Below are 23,908 nucleotides of genomic sequence, written 5' to 3' on the forward strand. Positions count from 1 at the left end.
GCTTGCCACAACCAAAGCAGCGCCTATCGAAACCAAGAGCGCCTCGACCAGACCGGCAGTACCAACACCAGGCTGTCCCGTCGCTCTCGTCCTCGGACAATTCTTCACCAACTGCGTCGACCTTTGCTGATGGACAGGAGAGCTGGAGGGCCGAACTTTCTGACTTGGTATGCAAAAATACGCTCTTGTTGGAATGGCTTTACAATACTTTATTGTGCATACGCTGTACCTAACTTGTCCTCAATATGTTTTTGATTGTATTGTAACTAACTATTTAGAAACGAACCAAGAAATGTATGTTGTTGATTCTGCTTGTTTGTGCTGGCGCAATAACAATGGCTTGAAGCTTTTTCTAATCTGGAGCCTTTGCGTACTTAGTTACAGAAGAAGACCGAGGCTTCTTTTTTATCAGGAAAAAGACAACGGCGACTTTACCCAAATCCTCCACAGCAGCTACGATAGTAACATCAAAACCAGGACCTCTGATACGAAATTTCGATGATGCCGAGAACCCGCTCTTGTTGACACCAAACCCTCCATTGACACCGGAAGGAACACCTTCGCGGGAGAGGGTTTATGATGTGCTAGCTCCCCCAAATAGATCAACGAAAGCAACGTCAACCAAACAGAACCAACAACGCCCACAGCGCCAACAAATCCAACATACCCCGAAGAGGAACCAAGATACAGTTATAGCCATTCCTATGAGAGAGACACCCATGATCAATAGGAACAAGGATTTGAGGAGTGCGAGCCGTCGGTCGAGTTTCAACCTGCGTGGAAAAAGAGCTTCTTCAATTGGCAATGGCTTCGTGGGTATGTAGTCCAAACATGATTCTTCACGCCAGGCACGTCGAGTGTTACGAGATATCATCTCATTAACGTATTTTGCTGTTTCTCTCTCTTTTTCTTGAAATATGTAGCGGTGCCACATCCCTCGGTAGACCCAAAATATTTCTTCCGGCATATTGCAGCTGAGGAACCGCCTCCAGTTCGGATGCGACAGCTCATGGCATGGTGTGCGAGGAAAAGCATAGATTCCCAGAAAAGCAGTTCGCAAACTGCTCTCCAGGTCGCAAAGCAGATTGAGGAGGAAGCCCTAGCAATGCTGACGGCAGGAAAATTTAGTGTATCATGGTACACCCGACCTACGGACACGGAACCTATCCGCGCAGTGCCCAAGAAACCTCACAAGCGGAACATGGAAAATTTGAGCAAATCAAGGCAATACCAGGCCCAGATTGACAAACTACGAAAGGAGGATGAGGGTTGGACAAGGATCATCAGCTCGTTCAACACATTTCATGCTTCTGTGCTGGATAGCGGGGCAGCATTACCTCCTGGCGACGAGGCCATTATCCTCCCTGAAATATCTGCGGACGAGCTCAATGTTGAGTTACTGTCGGCGGATGACAGGAGTATGTGGGACAAGTACTGTAAACACAAGGATGCCGCAGGGACACCCGGACCAGCAACGAAAGCACGACGAGATACAATCGAAGGCACGGAACAATCTATCAAGAGTAACAAATGGATGCAGGATATGTTGGGCTCGCTTGAGAAGGAGGTATGACAACTTACGCTATGTCACTTCTTTGATATTTCTTTTAACAAATACTATTGTCTGTGCAGCAACTGAACGACCGATATCTCTTGTTCATCTTTCATATCTCTTAGGTGGACAACCTTCAGGATACCCTATACGCAGCCTCGCGTTTCGATAAGATTGCTAAACAATACACCGACCAAGTCCTGGAACAGATTGCAGTAGCACTAGATGAACGACAGCGACCGCCAATAATGATGGGCAGCTCCAACCTGCTGAATCCATGGTCATCGTCACCTCCAACGTCCTCCTCAATAGGAAAGGGAGAGACCTCGTCGCTTAGATCAACACTGGCTTCAGGCGCGGTCTCAACGTCGACTAGTGCGGAGTTCATACTGTCACCAAGCATAGGCCCAGACAGCGCGGATGACCCATGGCAAATTTTGCGTGCACTTTCAAGGCTCAGTCTTTGAAGTGCTTGCATTACCAAAAACTAAAATAAAAAAGGCTGCAGTAAATAACGCCTGTGATTGGGTAAAGGGTTCAATTGAAGGGGCAATAGGAGACAAAGGGGCTGCGCCCATCTTAATATGCAGCTGGTGGTGGACGTGCTTAAACATTCCTCCTTTTTCATGTGCCCCTTTCACTCTGAATTTCATGCCAGACCATACTTTAACAAATTGTAGTTAACGAAAAACGTTAATTGGGGTCTATGCTGTCAATATATCTCGTCGCGCGCTAGAGACCATCTTAATCAACAGCCAGGGCACCAGCTCATCCCCGTCCAGCGCTTCAGACCTCTGTCTCGTGCAGTATTTCAAGTGTTTCTTCTGCAGTTGAATTCAGTCAAGTCCTTCTGCGTCAGTCATCCCCTGTAGACCCTTGTCGGTTTGCCCAGCCAAACCCATCTCGGCAGCAAGAAAAGCACAGAACACAAGCGTGATGATAAGAACATACTATGCGGGTAAGTTGTATTGGTATGTTGTAGACATTTTTAGCGATTTATGTTCTCTTTAAGAGCACGTTCTGTACCCTTCAACAGCTGGTAATGTGGAGAGTGGATGGCGCGGGCTTGTTGACGGCTTTTAGGCTGTTCCGTGGCTACCGAATCCTGAGTGTAGAGCGATTTGCTCTTGTATAACAAAGGAATGCGTCTGCAATCTCAAAGGAATTGCGCCCGTAGGAAGCAAGGACTATCATGAAGGGCAAACCTCATTCCCCGTGGCAGCGAGGAATTCAGTACCATTATGTAGGTCTTGTTCAACACCAAGGGTAGAGCGTCAGTGTTGATGATCTAAACTTCAAGGACAAGAATATCTGACATGTGTCATATGTTTTAATGCGTCTGATGGGGATTTGGACTCTATGTATTGCTCTTGAGGAATATGAACACCGATCCATTCTTCCTCTGTATATAGGGCGCCGAGAAGATCCACAGGACCACATCCGGCACAGACTACGGTTCCACAATTTCGGACATCCTCACCATCTTTGCTGCCAGCGTATTCATCTCTCTAACCGCCTCACGATTGTAAGCACTCTGGTCGGGGAAACGCTTTGGTACTGGGATCAACCATCGCCACTGCATTTATCCAAAGGAAGCCGAGTTAATATTTCAATTCTCTCTCCTCATAGTGTCGGAGACCTCATTTTCTTGAGAGAAAATCTACGCGGCCTTTTGGTGGACTGTTCGTCCTGTCTTCGTCGCTCTTCATGCATCGGATCGAATTTGTAGCCATCAAGTAACACCATCATCAGCAACGCATGCGAGAGGCCGTCAGCGCAGTGAGGACGTGCCAAAAATATGGATCTGGACAGATTGAATATTGTGGCCGGTGCAGCAGGAGGCAGTTAGAAATCAATCACAGAGCTGCGGGATGTTGAAGACGTCAAGGCCGCTTCTTGACGTTTGATGAACTCATGATCAAGAATACCTTGATTCTTGAACCCCATATCTCCGCCTCAAATCCTATCGCAACCGACATCTGATCTGATTCTACTTACTCCCTACCTCCCATGAGTGATCCTGGCTGAACCGAAAAAAAAAAAAAAAAAAAAAAAAAAAAAAAAGGCAGATCCGACGATACACCCCATGACCCCATACTTCGAGATCGCTAGGCGGCCGCGATTATGCACCGTCTAAGAGGAGTTCCATACCAGCAAACTGAGAGCGAAATGAACGCGCGGGGCAAAATAAGAGATCAAATGGACACCCAAATAAACATCCTACAAGTCCGGCAAAAAGAGAACAGAGAGAATCTGTCATCCGAATTCTGCAGGATTGGGCAAATTATCTCCTGCTGGATAGGTTCTCATCCTCTCTATCTCTCTCACGGATAGCGATCGGACATGTGTATTTCTTCCAAGGAACGTATCATAGGGACTGCATATAGGAAGTAGTGTGTATCTTTTTTTTTCCAGCTATTGCAAATTGTTGCTATGCGCAGACACTCTGGCAGCGCCCACCTACTGCTATCTCAGTCAACAACATTAACAGCTGTGCGCTCGTTTCATAAAGCTACTTTTTGCAAACAACCACAAGAATACACGGCTATCAAGTATCTGGCAAAGCCTCCATAAGACCATTGTTAGCGATGTGAGCCACGATATCAATGCAAAAAAAAAAAAACGTCCACCTTTATTTCTCCTCCATGTCAAAATAATATTCTCGTGCCTTGCTGGTGTATGAATGCTGAGAAGAGGACCGCACCTTTGCCATCCTCCATATGTCCCGATTCCTCTGTGCTGAGCGTGCCTCAGTTCCACAAGTCCGTGCTATCAGGCTGTCTGCCCACTCAATACTCGGATCAAAGTTGCCCCCTTCTTTCTTTTTCTCTCTTTCCTTCCTTTCCTCCTTCCCCTCGTCTCCCCATCCATCTAGCTCCGATTGTCGCTGAACCTCAGTCCAAAATTAATCAAGATCGCCGCGAGGATAAACACACACAATACCGTCGGTCCAAACCGATCATCATAAGGCCCTGGAAGACGCTTTCGGATCCGATTTGCCCTCCAATGAAACGTCGCAAGCGCATAGATCATCACGATCATCGCCACGAACGTAAATACGCCCGCAGAAATCCGTCCGACACGGTCTCCAAAGTTCAAAAGTCCAATCGCCAACGATCCGAGCAGCACCGTGAAGTTCAACCAGGACAGGAACGTACGCTCGTTCGCGAAGAAGACCTTGGGCTCTACACGGACGGGCAAGGCGATACGCTTGCCCGGGGTAGCTTGGAGGAGCGGTTGACTAGATGAGGTTGGCATCATCGTTGAGTGGATGTGTCCTGACATGGTTACTGAGAGTTATGTGGTATAAATAATGGGAGAGGAGGTATCGAATTAGGGCGAGAGAGAGCCAAGCGGATTGCGATAGAGTACTAGGAACACACATGGACAATAAAATCAAGAAGAATGTGAGTGATAGGAGCAGTAAGGGTTATAGACTCTGTTCCTTCACAGCCACGGTGTCAAAGCCCGGTTATCCACTGGAGAAGAGCGAGTGGAAGCGGAATGGGGCGTGGCGTGGTCAATTGTATATCCTGATTGGCGCAGATGGACAACTAGGCGATCAAGGTAGGATGCACTGCAGATTTCTTTCAGGAACACCTACAAACGTCAGCAGGGAACAAACAGATATCAATTGAAACGATTCCAGCAGATGAGAGAGAGGCAGGAAGGAAGAGTGAGGAGGGAATGTGGCCAAAGGCGGAATGAGAAAGAAAGAGGGATGGATGGAATGAGAAGGAGAGCGTAAGACAATGGAAGAAAGAAAGAGAAAAAAAAAGAGCGAGAAAGGAAAAGGCAGGGGGGTGGGGAAGAGTGTATATAGGAGTATGCTGGGTTCAAAGATGCTTTTTTTTTTGGCTTTTTCAGATAGAGTAAACTACCATCACAACACAAGAAAAAACGACTATGATAAACCCCTTCCTGCGATGCGATCATCAACACCGTACTATTGAAAAACACCATTCAGCATCGGCACCCGCTTCCAGCATCCTGCAAGCTGGGGATGGTGTAGGTTGCCCAATAAGGACTGACTGACAATTGAATACTAAAAATCAGAAACACGATCGGCAGGGGCACGTTCCTTTGAGGGCGAATCTCATAGGCCAACGGACAAACACAGCTGATAGATTCGGCAGAGATCGATTCTGAGTCCCCTCCACTTCTTTTGATGCCCCGTCTGGAGTATATAGCAAACTCGCCCAGTGTCTCCAGAAGACCATGCCAAGTGCCCTTTCCCCCCGATGTCATTGGCTGGACATACTCCTCTGTCCCAACCGCCACATTCAGTTCCCTCTTTCGTACTTCGTCTTTTCTGTTCCCTTGTTCCCTCCCTCGAGTGCGTTCTGTGTTTATCCATGCCCTCGAGGTGTTTTTTTTTTTGCCCATCAAAAGCCTAGCTGAAGATCTGCTCTGTTCAGGTCAAGATGATCAAAACAAAAAAGCAGATGCGAACGGATCAATCCTATATCTCTCAATAGCTCCATAGACTATACACTAGATAGTTTTTTATTTTTTTGATGATTTGTTCAGAAGCGTCTTTATTTTATTTTTTGTTGAATCCTGCAGTTAGGGTAATAGAAAATAAGGAAATGTATGTTATATGTGTATAGTGGAGCGGGGAGGGTAATCCTTTGTAAAAATATATATGTCAAACACAACGTGTCCTTGCTTCATAAAAATCCGGTGACGATGGAAAACAAAAAAGACCAAGAAGAAACAACGTTCCAAGCGCTTGATAGTATCTTCCTTCCAGATCCATTTACTGTCCAATCTCCTGATCTTTCGCGTTTTTTTTTTCTGTCTTCTCAATGTTATTGTTGTTGTTGTTGTTGGTCCGTGTCAGAGTGTCGGATAATTATGGCCGAAGCTCCTCTTAATGGTGGTGAGATCCGCCGGCAGGAAAGTTCTCATCAGGCTCGTACGCAGACCATTTATACACGTTGCCGCACTGGTCGCAGCGGTCAAACTCATGCGTCTGGTCAATCACAAGCCAGTTGACCTCGTGTGTCTCGCCAGGAACACCTATTCACAAAATATCCATTAATATGCATGCAAAAAAATATATTAAGGAAACCCTATTTCCTCTGCCAGATCATCTCCTTTGCATCCCTAGAGATCGCTCCAAAAAAAACACCTGCAGATCGTAGAAATGAAAAAAGCAAGATGCAAGAACCATACCGGCGCATCCGACATAACGGACGGGATCGCGAGAGCGAATGACCGTAGGGCTGGCCTTCGTGCCACGGACGGTGACCTCGAGGGGTGCGAGATCAAAAATATCCTTGCCCTGCATCTTTCCAAGAAGTTCAGCACGCTCCAAACCAGTCGACTGGTCCAAGTCAGTAGGGATAGTACCAGGGGCTGCACCGGGACCCTGGTTCACTTTGACCTCATGGTGACCACCTAGGAAAAAAACAATATATGTAGAGTCCGATATAGGTCAGGATCATCGAGTTATTCAAAACCCTGGTGCGGTGACGGGATCAATTTTGCACCTTCCAGTCGAATTCGCCCCGGACACTGGGTAAAAAGTTATGTCCACGATCTTAGATCGACATCAAAACGCGCTGTTGTTCCGTGGAGGTGTGCGCATGTAATCCTCCTCGACCGCGGTCGATCTTCACATCCCCTGACCAAGTCTATGATCCATCTCTGACCTCTCCGAGTCCTAGAATCCTAACGATCTTAAAAAAGCCGCTGCTGCGCTGCACCGAAATCTCGGTATCCTTTTCCGAATTGCTTGCTCATCTTTCAACTTCCACGCAGCCTATCCTCGATTTTCATATCCGGTGCTCCGAACCTGCAATTCCACGTCCTTGAAGCCGACAAACTTCCTGTCCTTGCAACGCGTCTTTTTTTTCCTTTCCACGCATCCAATTGCTTGCCTGCTTCTGCTTTGCTTGTAATTCTATCGTCCTTAAAAAAAGAACTCACTCACTCACTCACTCACTCACACACACACACTCTCTCTCTTTCTCTCTCTCTCTCTTGAATCGCTCTCCTGAACTGCTTTCATCCGCGTTCATCTTTTCATTCCTCCATTGTATTGTCCTGATCCAATGTTTTCCATGGGGCATCGAAACATCAAACACCCGACTCAACACACACACAAACTCTCTCACTCTCTCTTACCGAAACGAGTGGCACAGACAGAGAAATGAGAGACCTGAGCAGGGGCAGGGCGGAGGGCACGAGCCAGAGGAGCACGAAGGGAACGGAGAGCGAAGGACATGGCTAGTGAGGGGAACGGTCGATTAAGGTCGGTCAGTAAAGGCCCTCCTGCACTTATCAAAAACAAAAAGTACGGGAATGCAAGAAAAAGTGACGTAGACTACATTTCTCACGTGGAGATTCTTGTCCATGGAAACCATGGACGCGAAGTCATGCAGAAATACCTTCACATACAGGCGGAGAACGTTCGTGTGTGGAATAAGAGTATTACGATACGGTTGTTTTATTAAGATAGTTTTCTATTGTACAACTCTGGGTAGCGAGTTCAGTGTCCTTTTTTTTTCCTCCTCTCAAAGGGAAGCGGATATTGCTGGGAAAAAGATGTCTAAGTCGACCCCCATAATTATGAGTTTGGTAGTTAAGCTGAAGATTAATGGTGTTATGCAAAGAAATGGGATGGATAGCAGTAATAATAATAATGATGGTAAAGCAGCATCAAAATGATATAGAAACAACGATGATTAGATGTTAAGAAAAAAGTAAAAAGGGGATATAGATCTGGGACCAATGGGTCCAAAGGAGGCAGCGGGGGTTGGTGAATGTCATCCAAAGCCGGCACTGCCATGTTATGGGGATATTAGAAGGTATGTACATCAGGCAGGCCGTTCTATTGTCAAAGGAAGAAAATTCTCGCCGGTTAGTTCAACGAACATCACATTAACAGCATTGAAAGTTCAAAAGAGAGAAAGAGACAATGCACTTACAAAGGGCTGCCTCCACCCACACTGGAATTGGTTCTTGTCGTAGCCATCGCCGCTGGTCGAGGAATTGTAGCCCAGGTGCTTCTGGAGCAAGGTTTTGCTCGTCACCATGGTTCCGGAACAGCTCGAGCAATACTCATGCTCGCCCATCAAGCATTTCTGAAGGGTGATATCTGGAGGGGGCGCAACAAGTCCCTTCGCTTGCGCCTGCATATCGCCCTCGAGGATGAACGACGCCGTCAAAGCAACAGACCGCTTGAAGATCATTCCGCTACCGCCCGTGCCGACAAAGACCCCACAGTGGTCCTGAACTTTTTCGTTGGCCGCGTAGATGGTGTTGAGCATCTCTTGCCAGCCTCCCTTACAAAACGGAAAGTCGTCCTCCATCACGCCCAAGTAGACCGAATCTTCGCTGGTACCGATCTTGCGGATGGCGCTCACCAGATGTTTGCGCTGATTCTTCTCCGATCCCTCCTCCCTGATCCACTTGACGTGCTTGCGAGCCTTGGGGATGGTGTCAAAATATGCCTTGGCGTCATCGTAGCCAGGGAAATCAGAAAAGTGGGTGTAGACCACAATCTGAATTCGTGAATAAAGGGGATCTACTTCCTCGTCCGGAAAGTTGTTGAGATAGGAGGTGAGGGTTTCCTTGATATATGTTACGCCGCGCTTCCTGGGCGCCGTCATCAAGATAAGTGTCATGAGATAAGGAGTCTGGGGGTCGATCCTGCTGTTGAGAACGCTGTTCTGCACATCCGGTCTGAAGGTGTGAACCTGGTTGGCGCCCACGAGGATCAACGTAACAAAGAGCAGCGTGGGGAGAATGTATGCCAGCGCGGTCCAGAAAGAGGCGCCAGACTTCAGTTCCTTGAAGGAAGCCCCCTCAGCACCCATGGCCGAGTCAGAAAATGCCTCGCCGTCCTCTAGCATCGCCTCGTAAGTCTCGTCCTCCCACATCTCCTTCTCGAACGCCGACGTCTTAACCTTTCCGCCCCAGCGACCCAGTCGGCGCTGGATCGAGATTGCAATGGCTGCAAAGAATCCGACAATGATACCTGCTCCAGCCCACCACACAATTGTCTTTGGGAAGACGTTGATAAGACACAGAACCAGCTGGATGTGTGTGCGACGCAGGTCCCAGAAAAGGGGCGACTTCTCGCTCGAGGCCGGGAAGAGTGACTGGACGATCAGCAGGGCAAACAGAAACGGCGAGAGACCTATTCGCGTAAAAATAGACGAGAGAGTCAGCAGCCGGTAGGGTGCATGGAAGAATAAGAAAAGGTCATCGCCATCCCCCTTAAATCAGGCACCCCCCACTCCTGGGTGCTGCCCGCACATGATTGTACGATGATGCAATTCGCACCGAGGGTTCTTTTGTCCGGATATCTAGATACGTTTTGCTGGCTTGAATAGGACAAATGTGGATAATGGCACGCTTGCCCAAGTGCATGGCAGAGGTCCGTGTTGTTGTAAAAATAGCAAGAGGAATGTCTCTCCACTATTGCAATCTGAAAAGGGTTCGCAGCAAGCATTCATCGCAATCCCCGCACTGAGATCCGTCCACACGCCGTGACCCTGCTCCTGCTCAACTATCCTTTTTTTTTTCTTTTGTTGTTGTTGTTGTTGTGGTTGTTGCTGAAGGAGAAGGGATATCCATGGTATAGATCGAGTCAAGTGTCATCCTATCGGATAGTGATCCTTACCGAGGTTGCATTCAAACATGGAATCGCTAAAGAACAAATCGGGAGTATGCCAGCCAGTTGCCCGGGAAAAGACAAAGCCCATCAGCTGGCGCAGTGCCATGACCAAGCACATCACGACCACGAACAGGTTGCGGAAGATCCTAGATCCGTCCCCATTAAAGACGCTCGTCAAGTGGTCCTCAAAGATCGCCAGCGACATGATGTTGGATACTGCAAGGACGAGCGACGATCCCAGGCCGACCTGGGCTGCAGCCAGGAGGGAGGGTGTCAATGGCACGACAAAAGGCGAGGTCAAGAGTGAAAGATATTCCATTGAGAAGAGCACATGTGTTGGAGCCGTGCAGTGCTTCGGGAACGTATCTCCCAAGGCCACCAGCGACATGATAATGGTTAGTGCAATGACTGTGCGGGTAACAGGCTGTGACAGGAGCCAGAATAATGAGACGGTCGGGCTTGGAGGTGGAGGGATGTGTGGAAAGTAAGATGATGAGGCGGAGGAAGGTGTGAGGCTCCCGGGAGTTCCAATATTAATCACGGTGCTGACAGGCGGTGTGGAGGGCGTGGACGAAGCAAACGTCTTTAGCTGGAAGGATGTTGGGGACTGTGGGGGTGTTGGGACGTTAATGATGGTGCCTGCGTTCATTGAGGCCGGAGACGCCGGTCGTGAGCCAGGTGCAGACGATATGGAGGAGGCATAAGAGGCGTATGAGGGACTGGAGGGAGCGAGGTGTTGTGAAGAGAGCGAAGAGTGCAGTTGTTGGCTCATGAGGTTTCGCTGCTGGGTGAGCGAGGAAGTGGAGGAGGAGGACATTGGGAGAGCTGCCGGGTGGGAGTGTCAAGCCTGGATGATGGATCTAGAGCTGAGGGGGAGGGGTGGCGAGGGAGAAGGAGGAAGAAAGGATGATGAAAGAGCACAGGATGCCGCCTAATAGCAAAAAAGAAATAAGAATGGAATGCGAGGCGTCAGTTTCAAGCGTATTATTTCTTTCGTGTGAACCCCCGGATGGCGACACAGACAGAGATTGGTATTGGCCAATAGTCCGAATTCGATCCGAAGTCCGGCAGATGCCGACCTGGAGCTGGCGCTAGAGAATCTGGCTCTCGGTCCCCCCTTCTCTTTGTCCAGTGGCGACAGAACAGATAAACCATTGTAAGGGACAGGCAGCAAGCCATGCGCATCCACCTTCTCGTCTTCTTTTTAATTATTTACTGCCCTTCCGTATTTTTAATTATGCGGGACCTTTTCGGTTCACCCTCGTTCGTCAGGATCAACAAGCAGGCTGTAGCAGTTGTATGAGAGGCACAAAAGAAGAGGAAGAAAAGCCAGGGAGCGTAGGGGAAGAAAAAAAAAGAATGCGAGGGGACCAGGAGTATCTGGATACTGGGCTGTAGGAGGTGGTATTGTTGGATGGGTTGTCGGGCGGATACAGGAGACAGCATTGTTGAGGGTGAACACTAGTGCTTTCTCCCCTCCCGCCCTTGGCTGTTTTTTTTATTGTTTTATTACAATTACCTCTGCACAGGACAGACAAAGGGCCGAGATGAGGATTCTGATGCAGATGAACAGAGATGGCGGGATCAAGGACAAGAGAGGGAAGAAGGGGAGGAGGGGGGAGGAGGGGGGAGGAGTGTGGGGCGGAGGAAGGGGGAGGCGTGGAGAGGATGAGAGGCAGCACACAGTGAGGGGAAGGTGCAGCTGGGTGGGGCGGAGGAGAGGTGGGCAGTGGCAGTGGGGATCCGCAGAAAGAGATAACGAAGAAGAGGACGAAGAGGGGGAAGCCCAGAAAGAAAAGGGAGCGCTGTCTGTGCCTGGCGAAGTGTATTCTATTCTTACTTCCCTCACTCTCTCGCCTGCACTCTCAATTAGATTGGCCGTGTTGTAATAGCCCCAATATTAACCAACCAATACCCACGGCAGATGCCAATCAGAATCAGGACGCTGTTAGAGTTGAACGGTACACATGTAGGCGACCAAGGTAGTCGACATACTGTAAACAACCTCCTTCTTCGCTCGCCTGTCGGGTTTTCTGTTTTCTTGCTTTCTCTTGTGCAATCTGCAATCTGCAATGTGCACAGTGTGCCATCAAAAGATATCGCTTTCTTTACATAGTCCATTGGCTAGGCTTCATGTTAGTCTCTTTCTCTCTCGGTCTCTCTCACACTTACGGTTTGTACTCTCCCAGGTACGGTATTGTACAACGGCAGAGCCGAATTGATACAACTAACAAGGAGGAAGACAGACTCAAATGCCCAACCATAACCTTGTGCAATCAACAACATGCTTGAAGAACACACATCCATTCTGTCCCTCGACCGTTGGCAATTGACTGGTGTCTGCTGCATCTGTTCCTCAGTGATCCACTGGTCTAGCTAATAGATTATGCCCTCATCTCAAAGGAGCCAGACTAAAACCACCTCTCATTCGTGGAGCCGCAAGGACCAGCCAGGACTTCCTTCCCCGAAAAAATTCCTCGCGGGCACCCCAGTGCTCCGGCTTTCTTTTTCAAAACGGAGCCAATGCACTGTGGGGGGAGTCTCAGATCGAAATTCGACAGAGTTAGAGCTGGCCAGTGAAGCGCTCGGCTGTGCCTGGATATCTCCGTCTCTCACTCACAGGCCAGGCACCACCCACGCACCCACCAACTCCTCAGTCCCAGTTCGGCAGGGGCTCACTGTCGCTCGGTCAAGAAGTAGACTAGAAAACACTGGCCAAATCCGAAACTGGGCTCTCGCCTTTTTTTTTTTCTGTCTAGCAACAGAGCCCAGGGATTAGGACAAGACAGGACAGGACGATAAGTGGCTATTCCAACTGCAAGTTGTCCTGATGGACATACAGGCCATTACAGTACATATTTCATGGCACTATTCAGGAGGGAGCCCGGGTTTTACTCTTGCGACTGTAACCGTTCCCATACGTATTGGTTTCTTTTGTCGCGAATTGCTTGCAATGGCCACACACGTAACCCCAAAGGAGGCGGGTTTGAACTGGAATGTGGGGTAGATTACAACATCATTTTTGGGTAACATATTTCTCTCACAACTGTCTACACCCAGCTCGTCTAGGCCCGTTCCTTGAACACAAACAACCTTCAACAGTGACGACCATACGGGACCTCAGTTAACAACGGTGCTACACTATGGTTACCATGAACAACAACCCGTTGCTCAACGACATCATTGTTCGCTTAAGTTTCGAAACGCAGCCGTGCAATCGAGCAGTTGATAGTGTGCGAACCATATGAGTGGTTTGATACGAAGCAGCAAAGCATGTTATTTCCCGGGATACCAAAATAAATGCTCTATCTGATAGCAGTCTTAATGGAGAAGCATGCCAAAGGCAGGGACGCAATTAGCCATTGTTTGTAGACAAAAAAAGCCCTGAGGAAGATGGCTGTGTTTTTTTATCAGGCGCCCTGACAGGGCGTCCATATTGACGCGATAGAAGTGAGGCAACAGCCATGACGAGTTACCCTGCAAGAGCGATATGGCGGCTAAACTTCAGGCTAGACTGAGTGGGCCTATTTTCGCTGTTTATTTTTGTGGAAAGGGGGAACAGCCTGTCATTGACATGACATATTCAGGGTTCCTCTGGGCTGGGCTTGGTTTACATATTTTAATCCGCACCCGGCGCTGCATCCCTTCCCTCTTCTCTCTCATTCATTCGCAACCTCATTCCTCCCCCTCCCTCCTCCCCCATACCCTATACATATCCCACTACTAGATATACACTATGCGATCCTCATTGATCCTCTCCGCGGCCATTGCCGTCCTCTCCTCGTCCTTAGTCCTCCACTCAGAGGCCCAGCAGCTGTGCAATGGCTACGCGGATTTGTGTGCAAAGACATACGAGCAGGTCGCATACGCTACCACCCACAACGCATACGCCTACACCCCTGCCGGTGCACTAGCACTCAACCAGAACAACGACATTCCAACGCAATTGAATGACGGCGTCAGGGCACTCATGCTCGATGCCTACGACACCCCAAGCAACAACGCAAACGATATCGAGCTCTGCCATACTTCCTGTACGCATCCACATAAAGAACACTTTCTGCTGCAGCCAACTCCAGGACAAAAAACCATTCTCGCTGACAGTCCATCGTACTCTTTGTCCTCAATCATAGGTAACTTGCTCGACGCAGGTACACTTTCCAAGACCCTCGGGCAGATCAAGACATTCATGGATGCTAATCCTAACGAGGTTGGCTATTTTTTGCTCTGCCTCTTTGCACCGCCAACGGAAAATCAACATCCCTGGGGCAGCGCAGCTCACTAGATTTTCTTTCCTTTTATTGAACAGGTTATCACTATCTTCTGGGAAAATGCTGGCAACTTGACGCCTGCACACTTTCAGGTAACACCGAACAGCCTTCATGATGCACTTGGCACCGCCCATTAACTGCGGGCGCTAGTCGCCTCAATTCAGTCTCTTACTCTCTCTCTCTCTCTCTCTCTCTCTCTCTCTCGCTCCATTATCCTTCAATGGCTCTAGACGGTTTATCAAGCAGCCGGAATGAGTAATTACCTTTACACACAGCAAGAGAGCGCAGCAGCATGGCCTACATTAGCGACCATGATCTCGAGCGGCAAACGCCTTGTCAACTTTGTGGACTCTGGAGCTGATGCCAGTGTGCCATGGTATGGTTTAACGTTTATCCTTGATTTTAATTGCACGGATATTTAAATTGCATGAAATACGAAACAGGACAGGGAGCAAGAGTACATAAGCGCAGTGTAACAAATTAACACCGTTACATCGCACTGCTTTTTCTTTTGCCGTAGGCTGATGGCAGAGTACGACTTTGTCTTTGAGACCCCATGGCAGATTTCCAAGGGCGCCGCTTACCCATGCACTGTCGACCGTCCTAAGGATCAGCGGAAGCCGGTATGAGATGTGTCCAAGATTGTCCCACTTTTATGTCTGTCTATCTGCATAGCTCCATATCCCTGACCTTTTTTCTTTGGTCTCTTTGCGACCGATCTAGATGTATGTCCTGAATCACTTCATCTCTGGAAACCTCACTGTGGACGGTCAGCAAATTAGCATCCCACAGCCAGGACTTGCTAGCCAAACCAACGGAGCTGACTTGGTCAGCCACGTCAACGACTGCAAGACAACCTTTAACCAGATGCCCAACTTCCTAGCTGTCGACTTTTACGATAATGGCACTGTCTTCCAAACCCTGGCTTCGGTGAACGGCGTTCAATGGGACGGCAAGTTGCCCACGCAACATAAATCAGGATCAACTTCTGGAAACGGGGCCGCCTCTGCAATGAGCGGTGTGGGCGCCGTGTCCATCGGAATGGTCGCTTTGACGACAGTATTGGGCTTTTTGGCTCTTTAAATCGGATTGCCTCTCCACCTGTATTTATTTCATCATAAAAAAAGACCCACTGTAGACTTTAAAATAAAATCGATATTCAAAAATGGTAGACGCCAGGATAGGTTTGTCTCCCTTTCAACTGTTCTGATGCTCAGCTCAACGCTTTCTTTGGAGCAGGATCGCTTGTATAATTTACCGTGGGCACAAGTCGGCTCTACCCGTGCTTGGATGTTCACTCCGTTTAATAGTACAGGCCTGCTCACGATCCCATTCTCACGCCATGACCCGTAGATCCTTGCCGCACCTTACACCCTCCTTAGAACTGACTAAAATGTAGCACCCTTTGAAGGAGACGAAAGGCATCTCTCTGCAGCTCTTTAGACCTCCTTTCATTATATTTCATTTATCGCATCAGAGGGATTCTTAAAGCTCCTTGAAAATGTCTATTGGTAAATCAACGATCCTTGCTTTCATACATGTTTCCATTCCTTGGGATCCGGCTGTTAGGCTACCGTCTTTATGCTAGTAACAGCCTCTATGCCCCCTCTTTGACCTGCTCCTTGTTTTTTCTTCACCCTCGTTTTCTGCAGCTGAAAAAAAAGGTATATATGTCAGCATCTGTTCCTTCATCGCTCGTTTTCTCGACTCATCTCCGTCATCTAGCAAGAACACATATTCAAAGGCACGATCCCTACGCTCCATCATGCACGCACAATCGTCGACCGTTGCGGTCGTTATCCTCTCCACCCTTACCCTTCTCAGTCATTTGACAGCTGTCACCAAAGCCCACTCATGGGCCGACTGCGTCGACTGGAAGTTCAACAACCCCAGTAATCCCGGCTGGGGCGATAATGATGGCGTCTGCCAGGGTTACTGTCGCCGCTTCCCCATGGGCCATGCCTTTGGAACCCTGGATTCGGATGACCCTTCGCGGCATTACCAACAGGATCACGCGAACCCAGACACAGCACCTCCTTGTGCCGATGGCCGTCATGGTAAAGATGTCGGGGCCGACGAGACCTTGGCGAACCCACCTGAGGATGGTTACGGGGGTGATTGGGGACCGATGACACATACTCGGGTCGGAGATAGGCTGTGCGTTCGTTGGCCGGCCAAGAACCATGCTGAAAGCAATGAGGACAATACAATGGTTCAGATCAACCTGTCCAAAAACAAGGATGGGCAGGACCCTACGCAGCAAGAGCTGTTGAGGAACACAATTGCGGTATTGCCGTACAAGAACTGTGGGCGGGCCTCGTCTACAGATAAGCGGCCTTGTGGGGGTTGCTTCGAGGTTCCTGTTCGGGCATCGGGCCGGTATCTGCTCCAGTGGCGATGGGCCTTGAACCCGGGCGAGTGGTATACAAGTTGTGCCGTAAGTTTGGTTTTGGTTTTGGTTTTGGTTTTTTTTTTTTGCTAGGAAACGACGCGTGCAGGCTTACGTACACGTACTGAACTACGACTGACATTTTGCGGCTGTTGGTTTTTGGTTTTTGGTTTTTGGTTTTTGGTTTTTGGTTTTTTTTCACATAGGATATCCAAATTGGCGGAGACAAGGGCGACGACTAGTGCTGTGGAACCAAGGATGGCGTCCATATCGGGCTTAGATTAGATAAAGACCTCCTGTCCAGAGTTTTCGTTTCAATAACCCAGGCATGTTTCATCTTTTAAAATTAATTTGCGGAATGGAAAGAAAGAGAGAGGGAATTCAAGAAATCGGAGCAGCCGCATGTGATGCAATAATACGTACATGTAGGGCTGTGTCGAGACATGGAATATCATGTTTCTAAACCCAATACCCATGGACAAGTCCGCTCCTCTCCATGGGCGCGCACGTCTCGAACGTCGTCTCATTTTTCAATTTCAATCTCAATCTTGAATCTGCACCATGTCAAGACAGTTTGTCCGTATAGTCTATAGTCCATGTGTATGTGCGTGTGTCAACTGTACATGTATATACAGCATCCTGGACTGGGAACCACAACTCCCAGTCTACATGTGCGTATACAGCTACATGTGCATGCCTCTAAGCTCGCTCGATTCCGTCGAGTAGGCACGGGAGAATACAGACAGCAGCAAACAATTGTTATTTCCTGGGATTGAATGCTGATTTGTTTATACCGCAGGTTGTCGATTGTTTTGCCCATCAATTTCGATGCAATTTGCCTGGTAACACACACACGCACATGGATCTATCCCTCCACACTGCCTTCTCTCTCTCTTTCCACTTTAATCTTTCTTGTGTTTCCATTCTTTCAACCAACCGAACCTTGAACCTGCTGCTGTGAAGTAGGTTTGCACTAGTCGCCACTGCAATTAATTTTTGCAATTTTTTCCGGGTCCTGAAAAAAAAGCCCTTACTTGAACCTCCACTTTCCCCTCTACTGCCATGTACAAGTACCCTCGGAGAATGGCTAGGTGACCATGCGTAGGGCTCACGGCTCACGCATATTTTTTTCTTCGTTTCATAAGCAAACGCGCGCACATACAGAGACAAGGAGGACAAGGGAAAAAAAAAAGTGGCCGAAAGAGAGAGAGAGAGAGCGTTAGAGCCCCGTCGCATGGTGTTGCCTAGAAAACTAACATAGCGACTCGACGAATACCGGGGAAAACTGTGAGACAGGAAGCGCTCCTCCTCTCACCCCTTTTCCCTCGTCATTCCAATTTTTCAATGCCCGGGAAAACTTAAAGAAACCTGATGAAGAGATGGAGATCATTAGGTCTGGGTGGGTGGTAGGCGGTAAGCGTAACAAATAAAAACAAATAAAAAATACATGGGGCACAAACGCAGACCTGCTAGATACAACAAACATGCCGATCATTCTTCTGGGCATGGTCTACAGCAGTGTAGAGTATGATAGGTGCAATACCTCGTTGCACAAGAATGGGCGAGGGTTGAGGCGCATGGTCGTTTTAGGCACGAGGAGTGTGATCTTTCTCGGTCTTCGAGGAACCTCATAGAGTCAGTAAATACAGTTAATTGGGCTTCCCCTGGATTGAATACGAACTGACAAACCTTATTGACAGACAATCGACGCACACCGCGGACTCAATACACAATGCCTCTTCCCAGTTGATTACCGTAACCCGACGAGCAGGAAAGATAATAAAGATAATACACTAATGTTTCAACCGCGCCTTTTTGATAGTTTTGGAGTGCTTGTCCAGGGGACGACGAGCCTCTTTGTGCGACGCATACCGAGAATTGTGTGGCCCAAGGCAAATTGGTTCCATTCAGGAACAAGGAATGTTTCAACGTTGCCTCCATCACCTCTCGTCGGCATATAAATACCGGGGGTCCCTCGGTGCCTTGGTGTTCTATGTCAATCCCCCTTCCCTCAGCATCTGCCCCTACTACCTCCACGCTATAGCCATAGCTCACATCCCAATTCCCCTGAACTACCCTCAGACCCCACCTACGTCTTCAACCTTAACTACTCTCCTCCTTATATAACGAGGCCCTCACCCACCTCTCTCATCTGCATCACCCCGTACAGAAACCAACCATGCTTTTCAAGACCTCCTTCACGGCCCTTGTCGTCGCCTCTCTGGCTGTCTTCTCCACCTACACCCCCCAGGCTGAGGCTCACTCCTGGATGGACTGCGTTGACTGGAAGTTCAACAACGCCAAGACCCAGGACTGGTCCGACAAGGGAGGCAAGTGTCAGGGTTACGCCCGCCGCTTCCCTCTCGGCAAGAAGTTCGCCTCCCTGGACTCGGCCTCGCCCAACCGCCACTACCGCCAGCCCAAAAAGAACCCCAACTCCTATCCTTGCTCGGATCGCAAGCATGGTGAGGAGCGTGGTTCGGACGAGACCCGTGCCAGCCCTGTTGAGAAGGCCTACGGTGGCAAGTATGGTCGCATGACCACTACCACTGTCGGTGACACCCTCTGTGTCCGCTGGCCTGCCAAGAACCACGCCACGAAGGACGAGGAGAACCACCCTGTTTTCATCAACCTGTCCAAGGTCCGCGACGGCAAGGACATCTCCCAGAAGGAACTCACCGCCAACAACATTGCTAAATTGAACTACAAGAACTGCAACTCCAAGTTCCCTAACCAGGACCAGCGTGCCTGCGGTGGTTGCTTCAAGGTTCCCGTCCGTGCCTCCGGTGTCTACCTGCTCCAGTGGAGATGGTTGCTCAATGCCAACGTTAACGAGTGGTACACCAGCTGCGCTGTAAGTATTATTTACCAAGATCTTGAACAACCTTCACTTCGTCTCGAGAAAAATACCATGCTGCTGCTCGCATAACAGTTTTGCTAATTGTCCCTCTTCATTATTTTTAATCGTACAATAGGATGTCCGCATCGGACCAAAGTCCAAGAAGTAAAAAAAGAGTGCTTTTCTTTCTCTCTCTCTACTCCACTCATTGAAGATTTAGGATATGAAGTTTAGAAGGGAGGGGGAAGGGTAGAAAAGAAGCATAGAATGGCTTGACCTCTAGCACAGAGTAATAGCTAGCTCGCCCCCCATTTTCTTTCCTTTTTTTTTTCTTTTACTACCTTCTTCCCCTGGAGTTACTTCCACAGTTTCACCGGTTCGCGTTCTTGCTGGTCGAGGTCCCGCGAGTTGCTTTCTATATACACATTTTCATCATCTTTCGATAAATAAACAATTAAAAAAAAACGCCTAGTCTGTTGAAGCTTTCGCTTCTGATACATGCTCCAAGGAACACTATGGTCATCTGCAGGCATGATGTTGTTGCTAGTCTACCTACTAATCAATTAACCTACCTTCTGCTTGGCTCATGCGCAAAATTCACAGTTTAACGCGTTTTTTTTAAAAAAAAAAAAAAAACTGAGCGCTGTCCCTTAAGGAACGCTATACGCCAAAGATATATAGGCCAAAAATAAAAAAGATATCAATATCGTCGCAAACATTCCTTCACAATCCCACGGAGAGTGAGGCAGATTGGGAGGTCAAGGACTTATACCGAGGTTTGGTGCCAACGGGACTCATTGAGACCTGGAAGCAGCTATTTACCACCACCAAGTGGATTGCGACGATCATGGTGACAAAGTTCGTGAGCAGGATCGAAGAGTTTGGCAGGACCAAGATATGGAACAAACAATGCGAGGACACTGTCGCCTGGGAAAAGTCAGTTGGAATCACCTTCATGAGCAAACGCGCCGGAGGACGCAACGGTGATCGGGGACACCAACGTAGTGTTGGTGATTTCTCTGATTTGAAAGGGAGACGGTTACTTGCAACGGAGATCCAGGAAGGTAGACGGGCCGCGGATTATAGGGTGCTACAGCATTGCTTGGGGCGAGGGAAGTTGGACATAATGGAGGGGTTATTCGGTTTAAAAACAACTTTATTAACATTGGATCTGGATTAGGAGACGTGTATCGCGCAACAGGTCACGCAGGAGTTAGGTTAGGCTAGCTATGCGACATGGGTTATGAATTTGACGCCTCAAGCCAACATAGTTGGTAGGGGATGCGGCTCTGCCGTGCATGGAAGGCATCTATGGCTTCAAGGCCTTTGCGGACCATGCGTCTTGTGCTCATGGGGATTTATGTTAATAAAAAAAAAAAAAAAAAAAAAATTCCTTCACAATCCCAGGTCCATACATCCACACACACATACACATTTTTGACGTTGTATAACTCTACAGATCTACAGATTCGGGTCCAAGGAAACGGGCATTGGGTCCAGGTAAAAAAAAAAAAAAAAAAAAGAGGGGGATCAACATAAAATCCACAGATACTGACGTATTCCCCTTATTTCCTTGATTTTTTCCTTCATGCCTCCACACATCTCATTTCATGCCTTCTTCCCCCTCCCTCTCAAGAGACCCACATCATATATCCTTCTTTCATTTCATAATATTTAAAACATCCTTGTTCGTGGTGATAACTATGTTAATCTTTGAATGGAGAATAGTTTACTCGTATGACCCCAATCTTCAAAAAAAAAAGATCTATTCTTGCTCGAAAGTTTAATTAAAAAGAAAAAAAAATCTTGATAAATGTCGAATCCTTCATGAAAAACAGCGATGTATGCAGTCGACGGAAGGGGGATACAGGTCTACCGTGGAGACTATGCAAAGCTGGCTTGAACACGTCAAAGAGTGAGAACGTTCGTCCGTGCGTCGAAAGGTGTCGACACCATTGACGACGGAATACAAGGCTGCCACGGTGAATTAGGACAATGGACTTTTTTTTTTTTTATTAACATAAATCCTCATGAGCACGAGACGCATGGTCCGCAAAGGCCTTGAAGCCATAGATGCCTTCCATGCACGGCAGAGCCGCATCCCCTACCAACTATGTTGGCTTGAGGCGTCAAATTCATAACCCATGTCGCATAGCTAGTCTAACCTAACTCCTACGTGACCTGTTGCGCGGTACACGTCTCCTAATCCAGACCCAATGTTAATAAAGTTGTATTTGAACCGAATAAACCCTCCATTATGTCCAACTTCCCTCGCCCCAAACAATGTTGCAGCACCTTATGATTTGCGGTCCGTCTACCTTCCTGGATCTTCGCTGCAAGTAACCGTCTCCCTTTCAAATCAGAGAAATCACCAACACTACGTTGGTTTTTTTTTTTTTTTTTTTTTTTTTTATGGACAATCTTTGCCAGGGTTTATTGGTTATTTTATGGGGGTTACTATTTCTCGCTGGTCAGGATGTTCCTGTTTGTCCCGAACAATGGTAGGAGGCGCCATATAAATCCCGCGTATTTTCCCGCAAGCCTGCCTCGGTCGTCCTGTTCCTGCTAACTTGATATCTTGATCCTTTGGACTGGCTCTCTCCTGTGTGACTTGATTCGGCAAATATTCAACTTATGTTTCGATCCGGCATATATGTACGGCTTCCTTACGATGTTACTGCGGCCCTCGAGTGATTTCTGAAGTAAATTATTTAGTCTCCTCTCTCAATAGTCCCCCCCGTAACCTTAGTGCTGGAGAACGGCTCTGGCAAATCCGAGTGATTGTTCTGAAAAATCTCCTCGTAGCCCACGGTGGTGTACGAACCTGAGCAGAATAGAACATTCTCTCAGGAGGGAGCCAATCCCCTGCTGCCCGCGATCCGAAAGGTAATTTATACACGGCCCCCCGTGCCGAAAAACAACCGCACCAAGCTGGATCCGAAACTAGGATCCACAGCACTGTTCTCTGGAAGCTTCGCGTGATACTACTGTACCACACAGGCTCGCCCGCCCTGTGTCGGGCCAGGGTAGCCTTGACCTTGCATTTAAAGAACGCAAGCTTGTCTGCTACCTTGCAATTAAAGGTCGTGCACTTAGAGAATTTACGGTATATGAAGGCTTAATAACCATGCATTTTAAGTTCTTGTAGCGTAGTGGTTAGCGCGTCACTCTTACTAAGTGAAGATCGGCGGTTCGAACCCGTCCAGGAACACTAGTTCTGTTTTGCGATTTTTTATCTGTGGAATAATCAATAATGACAACCCGGGTTGTTACTCTTATTTGGCAACCCCTGCACGAATCCCATGTAAAACAAGACTCGTATCTTTTGCGAATTTCAAGTCGAAACAACGCGGCGAGAGGTTGAGAACCATTCCTTCCTCCACCTGGCACCCCATGCAACCTTTTGCGACCTTGGGAGAAGCCTTCTTCATGACGGAAAACAGGATTTTATCGATGACGGATTCAGTGATGACGAAATGGAAAATCAGTTACATTGTGGAGTCCTTTAAGAGACTAATGACGATCTAGTTTAAAGAGCCGGGGCCAGGTACCGTAAGGACTACTGGCGTAATCGACATTTAAAAAAGGGACAATCTATTTGACAACCCGGGTTGACACTGCTATTTGGCAACCCCTATACTAACTCCATGTAAGGCCAACATTTTTTAAATGTCGATTACGCCAGTAGTCCTTACGGTACCTGGCCCCGGCTCTTTAAACTAGATCGTCATTAGTCTCTTAAAGGACTCCACAATGTAACTGATTGGAAGAATATAATCTCGCCCTCCCGTAAGATTTTATTCTTACACCCCCTGTGAGATTATCCAAAGCACAAAGTAAAATTTTATTCTCACACCCCCCGTAGATAATCTCAAGGGCATATAAAAGAGGCTTTAGTGCTTAAGCACCTGACACCCGCACTGCAATTTAGTGCGTTGCCCAGGTGTGTCAAGAGTAGTACATCTTTCTCTCTACCAGTGCGCACTTTTGTACACCTCTCTCTCTATACCAGCCCGCACTTTTTTCCTTCTGCCCCGACCACGCGCCACCGTACCCAATACGTAATTGTTAATAGATTGCTCTTGCTCCTATCACACATCTAGTCCCATCACCTCAATTCGTTTAAGGATCCGGATCTTGTAGCTGCTGCATATTCAGCTGAGTCCAGTGTACTATATTACTATGTAAATCTATCACCTCTGAAACTTAATCTAGAGTTGATTAATAA

The 23,908-nt window shown here is 48.1% G+C and overlaps 10 protein-coding genes and 1 non-coding gene across 11 annotated transcripts; 5 read left to right on the top strand and 6 right to left on the bottom strand.

Annotated features, from left to right (window-relative positions):
- Positions 1-193: 193 nt before the first annotated feature.
- Positions 194-2,133, top strand: BC939DRAFT_445532 (Mis12-Mtw1 protein family-domain-containing protein; the record flags this gene model as incomplete). The annotated part of the gene is made up of 4 exons (XM_051554820.1): positions 194-257; positions 379-816; positions 924-1,567; positions 1,678-2,133. The coding sequence occupies 4 exons, from the start codon at positions 194-196 to the stop codon at positions 2,017-2,019; spliced, it is 1,488 nt and encodes a 495-aa protein (XP_051414067.1). The 3' UTR covers positions 2,020-2,133.
- Positions 2,134-4,423: 2,290 nt separating this feature from the next.
- BC939DRAFT_483609 (putative vacuolar transporter chaperone 1) lies at positions 4,424-4,810 on the bottom strand (the record flags this gene model as incomplete). The annotated part of the gene is made up of 1 exon (XM_051559196.1): positions 4,424-4,810. The coding sequence occupies one exon, from the start codon at positions 4,808-4,810 to the stop codon at positions 4,424-4,426; it is 387 nt and encodes a 128-aa protein (XP_051414068.1).
- Positions 4,811-6,425: 1,615 nt separating this feature from the next.
- Positions 6,426-6,947, bottom strand: BC939DRAFT_395156 (cytochrome c oxidase; the record flags this gene model as incomplete). The annotated part of the gene is made up of 2 exons (XM_051552205.1): positions 6,426-6,574; positions 6,731-6,947. Coding segments are annotated over 2 exons (366 nt in total), but the record flags the coding sequence as incomplete, so codon positions are not given.
- Positions 6,948-8,360: 1,413 nt separating this feature from the next.
- BC939DRAFT_483610 (uncharacterized protein) lies at positions 8,361-8,871 on the bottom strand (the record flags this gene model as incomplete). Its single annotated transcript, XM_051559197.1, has 2 exons — positions 8,361-8,390; positions 8,488-8,871. 2 exons carry the CDS (start codon positions 8,869-8,871, stop codon positions 8,361-8,363), a joined length of 414 nt encoding a protein of 137 aa, XP_051414070.1.
- Positions 8,872-9,705: 834 nt separating this feature from the next.
- Positions 9,706-11,124, bottom strand: BC939DRAFT_92850 (uncharacterized protein). Its single transcript, XM_051562001.1, has one exon. It carries the CDS (start codon positions 10,996-10,998, stop codon positions 10,162-10,164), a length of 837 nt encoding a protein of 278 aa, XP_051414071.1. The 5' UTR covers positions 10,999-11,124; the 3' UTR covers positions 9,706-10,161.
- A 2,649-nt stretch (positions 11,125-13,773) lies between these two features.
- On the top strand, positions 13,774-15,639 carry BC939DRAFT_445559 (PLC-like phosphodiesterase). Its single transcript, XM_051554821.1, has 6 exons — positions 13,774-14,215; positions 14,315-14,391; positions 14,491-14,544; positions 14,683-14,828; positions 14,973-15,075; positions 15,176-15,639. Exons 1-6 carry the CDS (start codon positions 13,918-13,920, stop codon positions 15,533-15,535), a joined length of 1,038 nt encoding a protein of 345 aa, XP_051414072.1. The 5' UTR covers positions 13,774-13,917; the 3' UTR covers positions 15,536-15,639.
- A 578-nt stretch (positions 15,640-16,217) lies between these two features.
- Positions 16,218-17,083, top strand: BC939DRAFT_501370 (uncharacterized protein; the record flags this gene model as incomplete). Its single annotated transcript, XM_051560157.1, has 2 exons — positions 16,218-16,889; positions 17,048-17,083. The coding sequence occupies 2 exons, from the start codon at positions 16,218-16,220 to the stop codon at positions 17,081-17,083; spliced, it is 708 nt and encodes a 235-aa protein (XP_051414073.1).
- Positions 17,084-17,477: 394 nt separating this feature from the next.
- Positions 17,478-18,369, bottom strand: BC939DRAFT_92999 (uncharacterized protein). Its single transcript, XM_051562002.1, has 2 exons — positions 18,308-18,369; positions 17,478-18,209 (listed from the first exon to the last, which is right to left on the bottom strand). Exon 2 carries the CDS (start codon positions 18,075-18,077, stop codon positions 17,661-17,663), a length of 417 nt encoding a protein of 138 aa, XP_051414074.1. The 5' UTR covers positions 18,078-18,209; positions 18,308-18,369; the 3' UTR covers positions 17,478-17,660.
- Positions 18,370-19,020: 651 nt separating this feature from the next.
- Positions 19,021-20,902, top strand: BC939DRAFT_501371 (uncharacterized protein; the record flags this gene model as incomplete). Its single annotated transcript, XM_051560158.1, has 4 exons — positions 19,021-19,695; positions 19,817-19,845; positions 20,422-20,767; positions 20,861-20,902. The coding sequence occupies 4 exons, from the start codon at positions 19,021-19,023 to the stop codon at positions 20,900-20,902; spliced, it is 1,092 nt and encodes a 363-aa protein (XP_051414075.1).
- Positions 20,903-22,048: 1,146 nt separating this feature from the next.
- On the bottom strand, positions 22,049-22,809 carry BC939DRAFT_445576 (uncharacterized protein; the record flags this gene model as incomplete). Its single annotated transcript, XM_051554822.1, has 4 exons — positions 22,049-22,057; positions 22,139-22,277; positions 22,425-22,691; positions 22,751-22,809. The coding sequence occupies 4 exons, from the start codon at positions 22,807-22,809 to the stop codon at positions 22,049-22,051; spliced, it is 474 nt and encodes a 157-aa protein (XP_051414076.1).
- Positions 22,810-22,818: 9 nt separating this feature from the next.
- On the top strand, positions 22,819-22,891 carry BC939DRAFT_t72. The gene has a single exon. It is a non-coding gene; the product is annotated as a tRNA-Val (tRNA).
- Positions 22,892-23,908: the final 1,017 nt, after the last annotated feature.

Source organism: Gamsiella multidivaricata (genome assembly GCF_025024155.1).
Source record: "Gamsiella multidivaricata strain RSA 2152 chromosome Unknown BC939scaffold_19, whole genome shotgun sequence".
Taxonomy (NCBI): Eukaryota; Fungi; Mortierellomycota; class Mortierellomycetes; order Mortierellales; family Mortierellaceae; genus Gamsiella; species Gamsiella multidivaricata.